A 19,275-nucleotide genomic window follows, 5' to 3' on the forward strand; every position below is an offset into this window, starting at 1 on the left:
GCTACAGCCCCATTTCAGAGAGTTGTGGAGAGAGATGTAGAGGATCCCCCCTGAGCCTCTTCTTTAGGCTAAACAACCCCAGATTCTTCAGACATTCTTCATGGACTTATGCTACCCTTCACCAGCTTTGTTGCCCCTTTGTGCACACACTCCAGCATCTCAACATCCTTCCTCAACTCAGGCACCCAGAACTAGACACAGTGTTTAAAGCAGAGCCTCCCCAGTACTAAGTACAGGGAAAGAATGGTTTCCCTGGTCCTGCTGGCCACGCTATTCCTGATCCAGGCCAGGTGCCATTGGCCTCCTTGGCCACCTGGGCACACTGCTGGCTCATGTTCAGCCAGCTCCAACCAGCACCCCCACATCCCTTTCTGCCTGGCCACTGTCCAGCCACTCTGTGCTGACCTGTGGCACTGCAGGGGGGTGTTGTGGCCCAAGTGCAGGACCCAGTATCTCATCTATTGTTGGAGTCAGCCCATCTATCCAGCCTGTTGAGGTCCCTCTGCAGAGCACTCCTACCCTTCCATACTCCCCCAAAACTGCATGTCCCCTGCAAATTTGCTGGTGGTGGACTCAACTCCCTCATCCAGATCATCAATAAAACAGGACTGGGCCCAACACTGATCCCTGGAGGACACCACTGGTGACTGGCCACCAGCTGGGTGAAGCACTGTCACCACCACTCTCTGGGCTTGGCCATCCAGCCAGTTCCTAGCCCAGCAAAGAATTCACCCATCCAGGCTGTGAGCTGCCAGCTTTTCCTGGAGGATGCTGTGGGAGTGGTGTCACTTTGCTGAAGCTCAGGCAGACACATCCACAGCCTTTATATGATTATCACAGGAGATCAGCTTGGTCAGGCCGGACCTGTCCCTCCTAAACCCATGCTGGCTGGTCTCACTCCTTGGCTATCTCGTAGGTGTGATGGCACCCAAGATGATCTGTTCCACAACCTTGCTGGGGACCAAGGTCAGGCTGACAGGTCTGTGTTTTTCTAGACCCTTCTTCCAGCCTTTCTGATGGATGCATGTCACATTGGCACCTCCAGCCATCTGGGATCTCCCCAGTGGGCCAGGACTGATGGTAAATGATGGAGAGGGGCTTGGTGAGCTCCTCCACCAGCTCCCTCATCACTTTAGGATGGCTCTCATCTGGTCTCATAGACTTGTGAGCCCCTAAGTGACTCAGCAGGTCTCTTCCTGCTTCTGCTTGGATTACAGGGGGGCTCTTCTGCTTCCCATCCCTGTCTACCAGCTCAGGTGTCCAACTGCTTCTCCCTAGAACAATATTCTTAGGAAAAGTTCTGTGAAGGTCTGGCCTTGCAGAATATATGCATGAATTTCCTTTTCCTGCCAGCCCTATAAATCTGCTCTGATTCCTTAGGTTACTAATCTCCACGGATGGTTAGACACCTTTTTCCTTCAAAACTGATGAATCTGGGCGTAATTTGCCAAAGTCATTACATTGCGTTTCACTTTAAGCTTGGTGAATCTCCTGCTGGAGGCAAACATACATATAAGCCCTTTAACACAAGAGTGTCTCGTGTAGGTGGACCTTTACATCTTTGTTAGCTCAAATGGAGCCAAATAAAAGTTCTAAGCCAAAAACATTTTTTTAAAAATTTGTTATATTAAAGTTCCAGTGCCTAAACTCTTGAGTATAAGAGATCTGAATGTGCAGATCCTGTAAAATACCTTCCAAAATGTAAGCCATGAAGACAAAGATACTTAAATGAGTAGGTGCTGCTGGACACTTGTCTTTTGGGCTATGACTGTATTCCTAAGTGTCACCACAGAAAGTGGTGGAAATTTTGCCTTAGCACTCCCTTTGTGACTACAAAACAGAGCTGGGAGGATGCTGACCTTCAGCAAGACAATCAGGGTAATATTTCCATGCAAGGATCCTTGATGTTAAGGCCCAGAAGCCAAAGGAAGATTTATTTGCTTTGGGCTCTGTCATCTCAGGCCATTTGGCATGATGTCCCCTAAGTTTGAAAACAAATTTGGAATTTTTTTGGAAATGCCTATGCAACTCTATTGAAAAGAGGGATGGTGAATTAGACAGTGGGGTTTGACCCCAACCTGGGATTTTAGGCAAGTGAAAAAGAAACTACTGTCCAATTAAACTGCAGAGCAGTGGGAATTTCTGCTAGGCAGAAATGTAATTACCCAGGCTGGAAAGTGACCAAAAGACCAGCACTAACATCCCTCCCATCTTGTGAAATATGTTATTTTTCTGCACTCAGGGCTTCAATTTCATGTCTCATCTGAAAGATGAGTGGGACAGCAGTCACTAGGAGCTATTTCCACTTTACAGTCCTGAGAGCTGGTTTAGACACTGTTGAGAGTGACAGAGATGGAGAGGGGAAAGGAGGCATTCATCCAGGACCGTAGTGATGGACCCTTTGATAATGCTGCTCCCTCAGTAGAGAAGATTCTTCATGCAATGTCTAAGCAGAGAGTGTTGCTGCAGGTACTTCCCTTCACAGGTCTCCGGAGCTGTTAATTTATTTGGAGTGGAAGCTTGATTTAGGTTTTATTTGCCCATACACTACTTACCAGGTGTCTCTCAGAGCTGAAGTTATTGCTTTCCACAGGGCAACAGAATCATTGAGTCCTGGTGTCACTGTACCCAATTCTAATTAGGAAGAACTCAATATATAACCCAGGTGTTAGCATGCCACTCGACTCAAAGCCAGGTATCTGAAAAACCTAAACTTAAAAGCAGAGTTCTTCAAGCGCTTTTTTTTTCAAGCATTTTTCAGCTCAGTCTATGAATGATAAAAGTCCTCACAAAATCATTCACCTCTCTTAATGCAGTATGAAGTGGGAGGTATTGTTACATTACACCAACAGACTAGTGATTCTTTCCTGATATTTAGGACTGTGAAAGCGGTAAATAATTTTTTTGTCTATTTCAAGAAAAACATAAAATTAAGAATCCAAAAGAAAATGTTGTATATTTCCCCTTTCCAATAAGAGCAACATGGTTTGAAAGATTAGGTATGTTTAGTTTCATATTAACTAAAAATATACTTCCTCATAAAATATACTTACACAAAAAGAGCTAAATTTTAAAAAATAAATTATGATTAAAATCATATTTGGTATATATTAATATATATACCAAATATATATTATTAATATTAATATATTATTATTAATGTATATAATATATTAACGGTATATTAATATATTATTATTAATGTATATAATATATTAACAATATATTAATATACATTAATATATTATATAACATATTTATATTAATTTATTTAATATATTTTAACATAAATATATTAAAAATATATTTAGTAGCTGCAGTATGGAGACCTATGAATGATCTTTCCATTCAGTTAAACAAGCAAGGATGAAAGTAAGAGAAGTGGAATTATTCCATAATGTGAATTGACTGTTGTCAAAGCAAAGTAGAATCTCAAGCAAGTATGGAGATCCTGATGCTTCAGGACTCTGCCCACAAGAACTCCACACCTCTTTGGCACCTCAGGATGAGAACATGAACAGCCTATGATGACTTGGGGGGAAAAAATGAGAGGTTGAGGAAGGGCCGGCAAGCTGGGCAGATACATTTCAGCTGTTCATATAACAAAAAAGAACATTTCCAAGGCACTGCATTGCACATGGTTGTGCTTCCCAGATCCCTGTCACGCTGCAAGACTCCAGGCTATTGTGGTGTAAACCATGCTGCTCAACTGAGATAGTAAAAGATTTGAATTTTTGCAGCATGTTTAAACTGGAGATCTCCAAGCACTGTCCAGACATGGGCTGGACCAGATGGGCTTTAAAGGTTACTCCTAACCCAAAATTTTCTATGATTCTACAGTTAATTGAGAAAATATTCTGCTTTCAGGGAGGTGTCACTCATGCTTTAATGCAGAGAAACAGATGGTGAACTGAAGCAATGAAATGGTGTAAATTCAGTGCAGCTCTCCTGGGTTTTGGTGAAACAAGAAGTTGGTTTATGTTGAAGGATCTGCCCTTGCTGCTTTCCACTCCACTAAGACAAACACGCCACCTTCACAACCACTATTCCTGTGAGCACCAACCAGACCATTTCCATTTGGAATGAGAAGTCAAACATGCTCTTTTATGTGATTTCACTTGCCAGTGGACATCTGAGGCAAAGACATTGGGGTCTGGTAGGATGCTTCACATTCATGACTTTGTGTGAGCTTCAGCTGAGAGTATTATTTGAAAGTCATTGTTCTGATTCTTTGTTTTGATTCTTTGAGGACATCTTTGTCCTCTAGAAATTAAATTTCAACTTTGCAAAACCCATTTGGATAATAGCTAATGCATCACTAGTGCTATGTTTTGCACAGGGATAGCATTCCACCATTTACTAAGACCTTTCTGTTTTCCTCACATGAATGCATGCTATCAGTACTGAGCACACACCAGAGCAAGGCTGGGAAGGGGTGAATTTAAGAAAAAAAAAATAAGAATTCAGAGTGATTTAATGCTGATCCAGAGCCTACTTTATGTGGGAAGCTCCCACTGATATAAATGAGGCTTAGATCAAAAGATACGGGAAGAGAAAAGGAGGAAGAAAGAAATGCCCCCAAAGCAAGCAGAAGAGGTAAAGACAATGCTGACATCTTGAATCCTTATTACAGGAAGGTGGTGATGCCCAGTGGAGCTATCTCCAGCAGGGCAGGAACTCCTTTAGCAGGCAGGGACTGTTTCATGTCTCCCAGGCTGGAGGCTTCTCAATGACTCTGACATCCCAGGAAGGTCCCTGCCTATGAATTATTTTAGCCCCTCAAGCGCTAATCTCACGCAGATTAGACAAGAGTTGAGTGGAGCAAGAATTGCAGGGGCTGCTGTTATCACCAGGATCTGGGCAATTCCCAGGAGTGGCACGATCCTGTTCCTGCCTCCCCATGGCAACCTCCACACTGCTGATTTAATGAGCAGCTCCCCTTGGACTTGTGAAGGGATGGGTGGGTGCCAATCAAGTATTTTTTTCTTCCAGAAGGAGGTAATGTGGCTCACAAGGAGTTATTGCTTGTGTCCCATTTGGATGCAGTGAATGCTGTGGGTCAGAGGGAGCAGGGAAGCCCAGGGAAGATATCCAGTGGTCTTTCTCGTGTCCCACTTGTCACTCCCGTGTCCTGCTGGGTGACTGTGTGGTTTTGGAGATGTAACCAGACAAGAGAAGGCCATTTTTGGTGCCAGCATGATTCACACCCTCTGTCAGGCAGCCAGGCTGCCTGGATCTCTGCTCTGGGACCCAGAAATATGATTAATTAGTTAATTTACGAAACTATGGGAGAGGCAGGCAACACAGTCTTACAATTTTGCTTTTTGTTGGAAGAATTAAGGGAAATTATGGCAAGACTGGAAACCTGCTGTCCCAAAGCTTGTAGAATCAGCAGTCTTGATGGAGGTGCTGGCATGGGGTCTGTGAGTTTTTCCCCCTCCATCCAGAGCCCACTGCTCCACGGGAAGCAAAGGTGAGCTATCAAGAGTCACTGGACTTTGGTAGAAATGGCTGCAAACTCACATGTAGGTATTACAAGTCCTCTGCTTTTTTTCATCCTAAAGGACAACACACACCTTTATAAATGGTGTTTAAGTAGCATATTCAAAAAATCATTTATTACTGGAAAGAGGGCCAGGCCTGCTGCTGGTGACTTATAAATGGCTTTCTAAGTTATTATAATTTTTTAATACAAGGAATAGATGCGCTGTGCTTTGCCCTGAGTTAAACAAGACAGCCTCTGTGTTGCACAAGGACATTGCAAGGAATGTGTGTTCTTTAGAGAGTTCAAGATCAACAGGAAAGAGAAAAACAGGGTCAGAGTCGACATCTCAATTTTCACCCATCAGTTTTTCTAATATCAATGGTGTAAAACCAGGCCTCAGCCTTCTGCATTAATTTGGACAGGTGGACTGGCAGTGATGGTACCTCACTCTGTGCTGGGCTTTTTCACCTTGGGCAATTAACTTTCAGCCAAACTCAGGTATGAGTCATGAAGGACACTTAGATGCTGGAGCTGCATCAACTTTCAGCCTGGATTACCTCTGAGAATCTCCTCTTTGAGTTTCTGTGGTCATGTAAAAGGAACGTCTAATGGATTTTCCATTTCCTATTTTAGTTAAAAGAGGAGGAGGCTCAAGGGGAGAACTTCTGGCCCTCTGTGACTACTTGAAAGGAGGTTACAAGGTGGGGACTGTTCCTTCCTACTGTGGCTGTAGTGGAAGGTCAGAGGAAATGGTCTTCAACTGAGAGGAGACATCCTGGCTAGATATTAGTTTAAAAACTACAGTTAGGATTTTCCACTGAATTCCAAATATTTCCAATATATTCCAATATATATTTCCAATATATTCCAAAGCCACTGTGAGGCTTTGGAACGCATTGCCCTGGTGGAGTCATCATCCCTGGAAGTGTTTTTAGAGGCATCTGGATCTGGGTGATGTGGTTTAGGAGTTACACGGTGGTGCTGGGTTGGTAGTTGGACTTAGAGATCTCTTCCAACTTCGATGATTCTGTGATACTGTGATTCCATTTACCCTGACAGACTGAGGGGCTCAGTGGCTCTGTCTCTACTGACTCTCACAATGTGGCTTTTACCAGCTGAGAACTTGATCCCATGCTGGAATCTCAATGAAAGTAAATTTTGTTGGTTAATTAATACTCTGAGTTGTGGTCTGTTTAGCTCTGTTTGTACTATGGGTTTGTCTGTGGTTCTGTTTATGTAACTGGGATGAAGACATTTTCAGTAAGTGAGGGGGTGAACTGAAAACTTAAACTTTGATATTCTTAATTCTGTGTTTCTCAGATATCAATAAATATTAAGATTTAGATTCTCAGGTGTTCACTGGTTATTACTTCTCTGCTGGAACCAGAACAAGAGCTGCTGTCACTTGGTTAAGAACAGCCTAAACAGATAGATTCATTATGTAAAAGACTTGCTCATTCCCATACATTGTATTATTTTTAATTTTGCTTCTCCGTTGTGTCTTGTCTATTAAGGAGACATTTAGATGATGTAATTGCTGGCATTTTGAGCATCAATCCTAAACCCTCAGTTACTCAAGCCAGTCTCTCTTGGGTCCTAGACCCTCTCCATCAACTGTAACAAAAGTGTAGATGACCTTGAAGTTTTATACTTTGACTGACCCTTTGAAGTAATTCATCCAGCCAGGTTAACCCTGGCCTTTAGTTAGCAAACTGCTGAGTGTAGGAGCTGTCCTGTCAGAGGTTTTTATGGTGTTTAGCACACAGCAATTTTCTCTAGGAAAAACAGTAACCACATTTCCAACAGCAGTAGTCTGAGAGGATGTCTACCAGAGATTCTGGGAGGATGAGAAGAGTGTTCTAGTTAATGAGAGACCTGCAAACACGAAGATGTGGCTCCATGCACCTGGCTCACGGATTTGGGTGACTTCCCGAAGAAAGTGTCTTGCTGGAAATGGTATGCGCTGCATCTTTTAAACAGCAGCCTAACTACCCCAACTTTGTGGAAGTGACAAACCCTTCTGAGCACAAAAGGCTGCCATGAGCCTGAGCGGAGAAGGGAGCGTGCAGCTGGATGTGAGCGCGTATTTGCGAAGGAGGGAGGAGCAATGAGGAAAGTTTCTCCTATGAAAGAAATGATCTAATTTGAAGCAAGTCCCTCATGGGAAGAGCTGTGACAGAGGCTGCTCTGTTCCTGTTAATTTTCACAGTGCAGCTGTCAGCGGGTCTGTAAATAGTACTCTGCGAAGCCAACGCTTCCTATCCACACATCAACCATTCAATTAACAGAAGAACAGAAGAAGGAAATAAAGTGCACCACAGCCTTCTATCACGGCTTTGATGTTTTCCAGCAATTTATGAAAGTGTACACAAATCTAATTACAAGCCCCACTGCTTCCCATTTACATGGAGCTCCTCAAGTTCAGAGCTGTTTATATCAAAATAATTGTTAAAAATACCTCAGCTGATGTACGGCATTGTGGCCCCCCACTCACCGGAGCCACCAGGCTGCTCCTCCCAGGCAGTTCTTGCCGACTCAGTGCTTTAAAGGGTGCAGCCTGCTCCTGCAGAATCTGCCTCCTCTCCGCTTGTGAGCGCAGCACCTGGGCTGCAGCTTCATCGTGCCCACAAAGGCCCATTCTCCTCCTTTCCTCCACCTGCTCAGAGCTCCTCCTGCACACTCTGCACTGCTTTCCCCTCCGCCCCGAATTCACCTAAATATTGCTCTGCTGGGTTAGTGGGGGGCGACACAGCTGTTCAGCTGTTTCCACAGTGGGGCTGTGTCTGAAGGCAGAGCTCTGCAGAGTCATAGCTGCACCATGGGAATGCACAGCAATAACAGCAGCAATCATTAGTGTGAGCTCGGGGGGGTGCCTGAGCATCCAAAGCCAGAAAGATGAGAAACAGTGCCCCGTTTGCCATTAGCTTGAAAAAAGCCACTGTGCAGGACAAAGCCACTTGTAAGCTCTGGTTTAGTGCCTGGCATCCCTGCCCATGCCAGGGTCCTGGAACTAGATGATCTCCAGGGTCCCTTCCTACCCAAATCATTCTGTGATTCTTGGGACAGTTTTTGATATTCTCATATTTAAGTCACTCTTACTTGATAAACCAAAGAGGTGACAAATTCCTTTTGCCTAAATAATGGAAAAAAATCTCTTATGGTATGAAGGGATGGACAGTACATTGTCTAAGGAAAGAAGACAAATTTTTCACCTGATTGTTACCCATGTTTGGCTGGAAATTTTTCTACTATGGGTGGGCTTCCAAAGAACATGATGGACAGACACTCAAAATCAACCTCATTCAAGGTGTTATGCCATTCATATTTTCTTGCTTAATAAAAAGTGTAAAGTACAACAAGCACTTTACAAAGTACCAAAAGATCTAATCTATATGTCATCTAACAACACTGAGCAATAATTGCATAATTTGATATTGGTGGTTCCTGGACACTGTAGATTAATTTGGTTTTGTCACTTGTGTTGATAAGAGCTGCATGGAAAAATATTTAAATGAAAGCCTCCAAGTTAACGAAGTTGTGCATTACAACACTACTGTTTTTTCAAAGTTCAGCTAAACTGAATCTTTCTCTGAAAGGCAGACGTCTGTTCAGTGCTTGTATCCAAGTCTCACATTTTCCCTTTTCACAAAACCAAGGATTCCATCTGAAAAGTAATTTTTGTAGAAAATGTTCAGCCAGCCGTGGATAGACTTGGAATGCTATTGCCTGGATGCAAAGGAAATGTTGTGCTTTGACCAAGCTGCTGCAGGCTTGTGTAGTAAAATAAAGAGAGAATTTGGTCCATGTGGTAGGAGAAGCCACCAGAAGCTTGAGGCCTTGATGGCCTTAAACCCCATTAATTAAAGAAGGATATGGAATGAAGATAGTGCTGATAATTAGTGTGTTAAGCAAGTTCACAGCACATCTAATGGAACAGGAATCAGGGGACTCTGCTGCAGGATGCCTGGTTTCTGAATCCCAAATTGCTTTATCTGGGCAACAAACATCCAGGACAGATTTCAGGTCTCTCAGCATTGAATGTGAAGTGTTCACTTTAAGCTGCACTGGCTTTGTCTTTAAGCACTGGTGTTTTTTTTGCATTCTGGTCCTTTTTTCATTCTAAGTTGCACTTTGGATGACGAACCACTATTTTGGAGCTGGAGTACCATAGCAAATTGATGCCTAAAATTAGCTAAAAAGCACACTTCTATTTGGGCTTGCCTATTAGTTTGAGAGGTTTCAAAATCTACTTCTGTAAAATAAAATTTCTCCAGAGGTATCTATTTTCCTCTATTGATTATAAGAGAAACTTAGATGACAAACTTGGATGACAATCTCAGACATGAGTTTCTTAACTTCTGGATGTCTCAAATTAGGTTAGATGGGGCCCACCTCAGGTATGCAGCCTAAGCCTGCTATTGAGTTATCCATTATAATGGGACAGGCATGCCCAGAAGGTGATATTGCCCATCCTAGCACAGGAAAAGTGAAGAATGCACAAATCTCTGGAAATGTCTCTCTCTCTCTCTCTCTCTCCTTTCTGCAAGAATCCTAGAACATATTTAGAATAGGTTACAAACTTTCAGATAGTTAAATATAAGCCAAGAACATCACACTCTTCACTTCTCATCCCTGTGCAGGAAATGTAAACAGTAACAGTACTGTTATTCCCCTTCCAGGAATGAATTCATTACCAAAGAAATTCCAAGTTGCCTCAGTGGGCAAGATGGTGAAAAGGGTGCAAAAATACTCTATTTTTTAACCCTGTGTAGCTTCTGGGCAGGATAGCTGCTGTGACTTAAATGTGCATGATTCTGCCTTCCACTCCACCATCTTGAGATCCCTTCTGCAGTGCTGCATCCTGCTCTGGGGGCCCAAACATAAGAAGGACACGGAGCTGTTGGATCGAGTACAGAGGAGACCACAAAGATGCTCACTCCTCTTCCTGAAGACAGACTGAGAGAGCTGGTGTTGTTCAGGGTGGAGAAGAGAAGGCTCCAGGGACACTTTACAGCATCTTCCTGTGCCTGAAGGGCTACAAGAGAGCTGAAGAGGGGGTTTTAACAAGGGTCTGGAATGACAGGAGGGAGGGGAATAGCTTCAGACTGAAAGAGGGCAGGCTTAGGTCAGCTTTAGGAAAAGAATTGTTACTTTGAGGGTGGTGAGGCAGTGGAGCCTGCTGCCAGAGAAGAGCTGTGGGTGCTCCATCCCTGGCAGTGACCAAGGCCTGCTTGGATAAGGCCTTGACAAACCTGGCGCAGTTGGAAGTGTCTCTACTCCTGCTAATGGACATGTAGATGATCTTTAAGGTTCCCTTTCAATCCAAACCATTCTGTGATAGTTCAATGAAGTTTTGGGAAGAGCTTGCTTTGAGTGGGTGGATGGACAAGGCCACATCTTAGATTAGTAAGATGCGTTCTGCAGAATGACTCTTGTGCAATTTGGCTGTTGTCCAGGTATGAAGACATGGGGAGAAGGAGAAAACCAAGCTGAGGATGATACCTAGGAAGAGCATGACTGACAGGTAGAATGGTAATATTGTCCACAGTGATTGAGAATGAAGGTGGAGGATAGAAAAAACAGGTTTTGGGTGGAAAAGTTCAAGAGCTCAGTTTTATACATATTGAACTTGTTCTGACAGCTAAACATCCACCAGGACATGGAAAGACAGACCAAGATTTTGGGTTGGACAGGAGTCAGTCCTGAAGCAGAGAAATTAGTTCTGCAAGCTGTCACTACAGCAATAGCAGCTGAATTTGTGTTGGTGGAAAAGGCTGTTAGGGACAAGACTTGGAACAGGAAGAGAAGAGAATGATAGGAAGGGACCTGTTTATGTCCCCATATGGATGGGAAACAGAGACAGGAGGGAAGGAGTAATCAAAACTAAAAGTACAGTACATATAATTACTGTAAATATGTTATAAATACAAGCAAAAGTACATGAAGATTATGATCTCTTATAAAGGATGATATAGAATTCCAGTAAAAGAGTCTCATAAAGTTGATGAGCTAATAGAAAATATGATCTAAAAAGACAAAAAGGAAGCTCTCTTGACAGGTAGGTAAAAAAGGATCTTTGTGCCTGCTCAAAATTAGGGGATTTTGGGTAGCTTATTTCTAAAGGAAATTGATTGTGTAAAAATTGGAAAGATTTAGACTTGATGGACCCTTAGGAGAAACAAGTGCCTTGCATTGTGAAATGGGTTTGTAATGGCTGATGGTCAGGCACTTGTCCAAGGCAAGGTTAATTAAAAAAAAAAAAAAAAAAAGAAAAAAAAAGAAAGGAACTTTCATAAAAGAAAGTTGCCTTTTGAAACTATTAGGCAACATATGTTGTGTGAACAGGAAGTCACAGCAGAGCAATAATCCTGACAGCTGTGGAGAAACAGGAGTCTGCCGCAGGAACGAGCGACCCGAGACCTGACAGGAATGATGATGGATGCCCTGCTGGTGGTACACGAGGACAACCCAGGAGAAATTGGCTGAGCCACAGCAACAGCGTTGAATTGGCATCGCAGCCGGGCAGATGAGGCCAGTCCTGGTGGCGAGAGGAATGGAAGGGGGCTGAAGGAAGATGGCAGAGATGCCCCCCTCCTTCCCAAGCACGATGGGCTGCGTCTGCATCTCACCACGAGGTGGCTGCATTTCCCTGTGAACATCCAAACAAGTCCTGAGCGACTGTGCAGGCCCCGAAGTGAAAACAAGAATGGGCACTGAGATCCTGGCAGGATTTGGCCTATCTCCTTCAAAGAGCCTTGGAAATTTTGAGCCACCATGGGGAAAAACCACAGAGGCTCCATGTCTTCATTGAGTGTTGGCCACTCTGCAGGTCCTCACAGGTCTGCAAATATATGGTGGCATTGTTGTGGCTGCTTGTAGCTCATGGGAGACACAAGGCAGTGCCATGTAACTTAGCTTATAATGAAATTAATTTCCTCCTTGCTTTTTCTGTGAACTATGTACTGTGAGGTTCAGCCAATCCATGGAAACTTGTGAAGCTGTGGGAACTTGATTCTGAGTCTGGCATGGCCATCTAATAAGGGATAAATTGTGTTGCTTTTTCAGATGCCCAGCTCTGGTTATGTTTCTATAACAGGTGTTTGAGTCAGGTAAGTCAAGAGGACAAATGGTCCCATAAAATTGATCCATGAAGTGGCCAAATTCTCAGGTGTTTTGTATATCCTAAGCTCAGGTGATACCACCAGGATGGAGTCATAAATTGTTCCCAGGTGGCTGTGAGATGAGTATGTTTTTCTAATCCAACGTGTTGGGAGAGTAGGAAGGGAAAGGCCTGGGGAGGAATAATGATATTTTGGGTATACTATATCTTTAACTCTGGTTTTGTCTGTTTTTTCATGTCTTCCTCTTGCCTTTGTCACAGGAATTTGCAGGGGTTTTGGGATGAGGGCTGACTTTTTACTAAACCTTTTTGTGGTACCACACCCTACTGAATTGAAATTCTTGATGTCAGCTTATAGACTATCACTTTGGGTCAAAGTTTGAAAGAATGTCACTAAAAGTACCTCTTTAACCTGTGTCAGGAAAGACGTCCATAATATATCAGTATGGGATGTCAACATCAGACCCAATGTCTGGTTTTTTTTAGGAGAGCCTTTTAGGAAGAGACTCTTAAAAGTATTTAAGTACTTCAAAAAATGGAGACCCCATATTTGAGGAGACATTTTTGGTACCATCACTGGTAAACATGTACCATTTTTAAACTGATTTGTCTAAGATGGAGTTCCAAAAAATGAGATCTTGATAGTTTGCTAGTTTTAGAAACCTTTTTGCTTGTAAAGAATTTTCGTTTTTCATCCCTGCACAGATCTAGAGAAAATCTGTCGGGCCCACTTTAAACTTATTTGGATAAATTCATGAATTTACATTAGAGTCTCTTACTGAAAGGGAGATTTTACACTCTCAAATATTTTTAATTGAGCTTTCTTGTATCCTTTCCAAGTTGTCAACATGCTTCTTATCCTTCCATGATTTACACTGTGAATAATTAGTAATAAAAATAATACACTATTATAATAAACCAAAACAACTTGTTCCAGATTTTCTTCCCCTACTGATAGTGGAATGCCTTATATCCTTCTCTGTCTCATGGTGGTGCACGGATATCTATTTGCATAGAAATACAACACCATTTCTGTTTAATTGAACAATCAGTCTTGAAACCCCATATGATTAGAAATTTGTGCAAGTGGACTGATCTCTCAGATATTTCCTGGAAGATCCAGTAATTGGTCTGACACCAAGGTCTGACACCTTTCAAGGGGCAGGTGAAGGGGACCAGACTTATGCCCAGGTTGGTACTTGTGTGGTAACAGAGACACGCACCCATCACTGTTGTGATTTGCTCTAGCCCCTACTACCATGACATGAACATGCTTCTCTCTGCTGAGCGCTGGCAAAAAGTTCTTTATCCTTTGCCTAGAAATGGGGACTCTCAGAGGAGAGAAAATGAAAAACAAAAAACAATTAGACACCGGTTTTCACTTGATTCATCCCTCTGAAAATTGAGAGGTTGTGCCCATGGTGAGTCTGACCCAAACTTTTTGGCATGTGTGAACCATAAGACTTTTTTTCAGGCCATCAAAACTGCTGGTGACAAAACACAGCACCCATTGGGGTTCTGTGCCTGTGAGGAATGACACTGCCACCCCAGCATTTCTCTGATGAGTTAAGCACACCCAAGGCCCTGGGCCTTCCTGGATGATGAGTTGCAGAGCACAGGTAAATAATTTCCCCTCCTCAATCAGGCCCCAGGGCAGCCGGGGCTGGCTTGCCCGTGTGACAGAGCTACTCACCGGCATTGTCTGGCTGCCATGCAAGGCGTTGATGGCAGCTTGGGCCTCTGCATGTGAAGAGTATTTCACAAATGCACACCCTGGAAGAGGAAAAAGAAGAGCGTAAGAAAGTTTGCGTGGGTACCATGAAATTCCATCCAGCTAAGTGTCCTGTCCTCAGAACTGACTGATGATGTGGTTGTGAAGAAGGTAAAACAAAAAACAAATGTGTCCTGTGTCGCAGACATCTTTTCATGAAAAATCCTTTCTTTAGGATTTTTCCTCCTGAGAAGCTGAGAGACCTCAGGAACAAAATGTAAACATTGGTTGTCTGCTGCTGTGGAATGCAACAGGTGGATCTGTGATTGGTCTCATGTGGTTGTTTGTAATTAATGGCCAATCACAGTCAGCTGGCTTGGACACAGAGCCCGAGCCACAAACCTCTGTTATCATTCCTTTCTATTCTTAGCTTAGCTAGCCTTCTGATGATATATTTTTCTTTTTCTTCTATTCTTTTAGTATAGTTTTAATGTAATGTATATTATAAAATAATAAATCAAGCCTTCTCAAACATAGAGTCAGATGCTCCTCTCTTCCCTCATCCAAGAACCCCTGTGAACACCACCACAGTCCTGGTCCTTTTCCAGAGTCCAGACATCAGCAGCCTGAGGACCTCTTAAGGCTCAGCTGCTTCCAGAATTCCCACAATACTTGTAATAAGTACTGACAGACACAAACTTAGCAAGAACATCTTGAATCCAGTCATGTTTTGACATCCACAGCTTTCCATGGCAGAATCTTGCACAGTTTTACAATTTATTGAGTGAAAAAGCTGTTTCTTTTATTGATATTAGACCTAATGATGAGTGTTCCTCCCTCTGTGGTTGTGAGAAACAGCATGGAATCATGTGCAAGTCACTGGAAAGCTGCACATTCTTGACACAAGCAAGCACAGGACAAATGTACAGAAGGTATTTGAGCTACTCCAAACCCACAAGGTACCTTATGATTTCACTGCTTGGTAGAGCTCTGTGACAGACTGCCCAGAGCCTGTCTTGGCTCCAAGCCACTTAGGTCTGGCAAAGCATGAGACACCTTCTGGTGAAGTAGCAGGGGTGGGAGAGGTACCCATGTGTTGATTACCATCCTGCCACCACTGAAACTTGAATCTTAAGTTTTTCATAGCTGCAAAGTCAGTGCCTGTGTAGGTAGGTGTTCTCTTCTGGACATTAGAGAAATGTGGGCAGTGTTTCTCTGGCCTGTATTGCTGTGTGGGGAATCTCACACCAAACTCTTACGTAAGGTTTTAGGGCAGAAAGGTGCATTTATGGGTGTGCGCTGGAGTGCAGAAATGATCAACACTTCAAAGGGTTACATGCACTTCTAGGGTGGGGGAAAGTATTGCCAACACTCCCAGCTACAAGCAAACTGACTCAGAGATGGGAAGGGTAATTTCCATATGCTAAGGCAGTTTCTGGAACAGATTGGGAGAGATCTGAGAAGTTTTGGCTTCCATCCCCTTCTATTACTACCAAGGACTTTTGAGCTTTTAATCAATTTGCAAAGCCCTCTCGGTTTCCCTGAAGGGGTGCAGATTGCAGGGCACAGGATGCCAGTCCTGACAGTGGGATGGCTCTCCAGCCCCTTTGCAGCAAGTTTAGAAAGTCTTCACACCCCTTTGGATCCCTACAGCACAGGGTGGAATTAGAAGAGATGCAAAGTAGAAGAATGAGCCCCAAAGGTTCCTAAAATCATCACTGCAGGCTGATAGAAGTGAGATTGAAGAAAGCAGTGATAGCCTGCTCTAAAAATAATATACACATATAAAATATCTAACAGTTCACTTTGAGGGCTGTTCACTTTGCATCACCCTTCCAGCACTGTGCTCAGGCTGTATTTCAGGAAAAACCCAATGATTATTGCTAATAGTTGGATCTAATTTATAAGGAGCTGAGAAGAGACAATCATGAGAAAATGAGATAGATAAACTTCAGCTGGAAACAATAGGGATCAATTATGACATAATCCCAGCCCAGCATTCCCAGACTCCTGAGATACTGCGTCTTCCTCTTCATTAATCAGAGATAATCCAGAATTAGGGTGTTTAATTATTTGCAGAGATTCTTTTGTACTTTCTGCCTCTAAAAAGAAGATGCTGATTAGCAAATATACAAAAGCCTTCCTGTTCCAGTCACCAATTTAATTTAGAGCAGGATTTTTGGCTGTGGTGCTGCTGTCATGTTGAAGGCTTCACTCTTGTCAGGTGAAATTCACCTCTGTGCTGAGGGTCCTGATGGATCAGTGGAGCTGGATAAAGGTGGGAATAAAGGGAGTAGCAGGCATTTATCTTGTTTAATGCTCAGGATGCTAATGGGATCCCTCCTACTGCTTTCTATTAACTACTTCCAGTAGTTTTTGAGGTAGCAGGATGAGTGAAAACTCAGATTTTACTGGTGTAAATGGCAAGGCAATAGCACAGATCCCAACACTTTGTCCTTTTTGTTTGTGCATTCAATCAGATGGCTTCTGTACACAGCACCAGAAGTGCACATAATCTTCCTTGCCATTGTCACCAGAGCTGCCTCCAGGAGCGGGTGAGCTGAGGATGTGAATCATGTCACTCTCCTCAGAACAATGGTGTCCTTCTGACAGGAGCAGCTCTGGAGTGTGAAGGGATTTTGACACACACAGAGATGTAACCTCTGCTGAACAGGGTGATACATGTGCTTAAGGTTTTCTTGTTCCTTTGCTTCCAGGCTAGGGCTGGAAGGGGCTGCCCTGATTGTTTTGTCAGCTTGGAGGAGGCTGCAGAATCAGGCCCTAGGATTGTAATTGCACAGGGGAAGGCTCTTCTTGTGGAAGGTGCTGGTGGAAGTTTTTACTTTTTGAGTTATTGAGGCAGGCAGCTGAATAGGAAAAAAATTAGGAAGGGAAAAAGAATAGCTGCACAGAGAGCAGCAGCAATGAAGACGCTGTGGGTCCTTCTGCATCCACTTCAGGCCCCTCACCTGAGAACTCCTGCCTGCACCCTCATGAGCTTCACCTGGAGTGGTGCAGAAGCACTCCATCCTCTCCCAGGGTGCTGCATTCCCCTTCAGGGTGAGAAATTCCTCAGTCCCAGCTCTTCTGCCACTTGGTTACCTGCTCCAGCCACCCTTCCTAGCACTGCAACTCATGCAGGAGTATTTCTGCAGACCCTGAAGGCCATGCAGGAGGTATTTCTGCAGACTCTGAAGGCCATGGCCCATGGCTCAGGAGATGCTTAGGCAGCTTTTTGGCTATGCCTGGGCTGTGATGGGATTAAACTGGGGAGCTGCTACCCGTCTTCTAGAGCAGTGCTTGCACTGAGCTACCTGAAGGGTGTAGAGGCTCACCACAGGGATACCTGGTGGGCAGGGCAGGATTTAAGTGCATGGGATCTGACTGCTATCTGGAATTTAGACAATCTGCTTAAATCTCAATTTACGTAGAATTTAAGCCTTATGGGTTTTGCCCAAAATAAGTAGCTCACAAGCAATGGGTGTCACATATTGGTTTCTAGCAGATGGAAAACATTACAGACTGGGAATAACTTTGTGGGAGTTGTGGCTTGCCTGACTGTCTCCTAAGATAAGGGCACTAGCCTTAAGTTTTCCATTGGATTGACTGCTCTGTGTGCATGTGTGCATGCACGAAACCATGTGTGTGTAAATTAGGAGCTTCACATTCTCAGTAAATAGCACCAGCAAATGGAAGCTGGTAATATTAACTCTGTCAAGGCTCAGTATTGATCCTGAACAGCTCAGTGAAACGTCAGCCTGAGACTGCAGTCTGCTAGCACTAATAATTAAACTGGTTAGCAATATGGAGCTGCCACTCAGATTTTCTCTTATAATGAAATTGTTTTAGAAGGAAAAAAAAAAGATAGAGCAAGTATGAAGACAAGTCTGTGGGTTGGATGTCCTCTGGAATTTGTTTCTCACAGAACTCAGACTTTATTGCCTTTATTATTACTCTGTTTAACTCCTTTGTCATTAGATTTCATTCCAGGTGGAAGCAGCCTGACATGCTTTTTTTTTGCTTTTTCCCAATTTACTGATTTGTCCAGTGAATGACATGCTTAACTGTCTGCTGTTAAGATGGTTGGAGCTTCTCTAGGACATCCTAGCCTATTACTTCCCTGTGGGCCAGCCTCTGTCTTTGGGTGTTGTGGAAATGAAGTAACCCCAAAACTGAAAAAAGCTGCCCACAGTTTATTTTCAGCCATTTATATCAAGAAGGCTGATCTGTGCTGAAGTGTGTTGAACAGCTGTGAGGCTGGTGTAAAGTAATTTTTTTGGCCACCAGTGATTTTATGGAATAACAATGTCTTTCTCCAGTGCATCACTGCGATTTGGATTTTTTTGAAAAAAAATCCAAATTGCAGTGATGCACTGGAGAAAGACATAGTTGCAAAAATGTGCTGGTTGATGTTGTACCTTGTCAAAATATCCAGTGAGATAAGAACTGTGTGAAGACTGGCCTCTTCTCTGGTGTTGCACATACCAACACATTTTATGCTATATTATATGCAGATCAGTACTTAATGGACACATTAACTGTCAGGAGGAGAGGGTTTACTTTGCAGACTGAAGTTACTTTGTCTAGAGACTTTTGGGGAAAAAGATTACCTTCCTGCACAAGAAAGAAGCCTCACTCTCATGCCTGGGCTGTAGCAGAAGATCTTTTGTGCTGTCCAGGTAAAAAAGTGGCAGAAGGAGGAAAGGCACCTAGTTTTTCAATTAGGTATTTGCATGTTTCAAACAGTAAATGTGTAATGAGTATACTATTTAAACTGGCGCCTGTACCCTTGCAGCTGCAATCACTGGCTGGTATGAGCCCATACAAAGAGCAGATGAAGAAGGGAAAGACCTGGGGCTGGTGGATGAGAGACAAACAGAGGCGATGATGGAGCCAGTGAGCCAAGATGTAAAGTACCAATGTTGGCTTTTTTTTAAAAAAAGAGTCATCCTGTTCAAC

General features: G+C 43.3%; 1 protein-coding gene across 14 annotated transcripts in view; it reads right to left on the reverse strand.

The window, feature by feature from the left end:
* CELF4 (CUGBP Elav-like family member 4) overlaps nucleotides 1-19,275 on the reverse strand; it is a 713,118-nt gene that overhangs the window by 99,020 nt on the left and 594,823 nt on the right. For all 14 annotated transcript variants that reach the window (XR_008483560.1, XM_054283218.1, XM_054283228.1 and 11 more), the window contains exon 5: nucleotides 14,299-14,378. Coding sequence is in view for 13 of the 14 variants with exons in the window: in XM_054283218.1 (XP_054139193.1) it covers nucleotides 14,299-14,378 (80 nt within the window). In the remaining variant the exon portion in view is untranslated. The remainder of the gene's footprint in view (nucleotides 1-14,298; nucleotides 14,379-19,275) is intronic.

This window comes from Melozone crissalis, unplaced genomic scaffold (genome assembly GCF_028551555.1).
Source record: "Melozone crissalis strain CALT ecotype California unplaced genomic scaffold, PUWL_Pcris_2 ptg000036l_1, whole genome shotgun sequence".
NCBI lineage: Eukaryota > Metazoa > Chordata > Aves > Passeriformes > Passerellidae > Melozone > Melozone crissalis.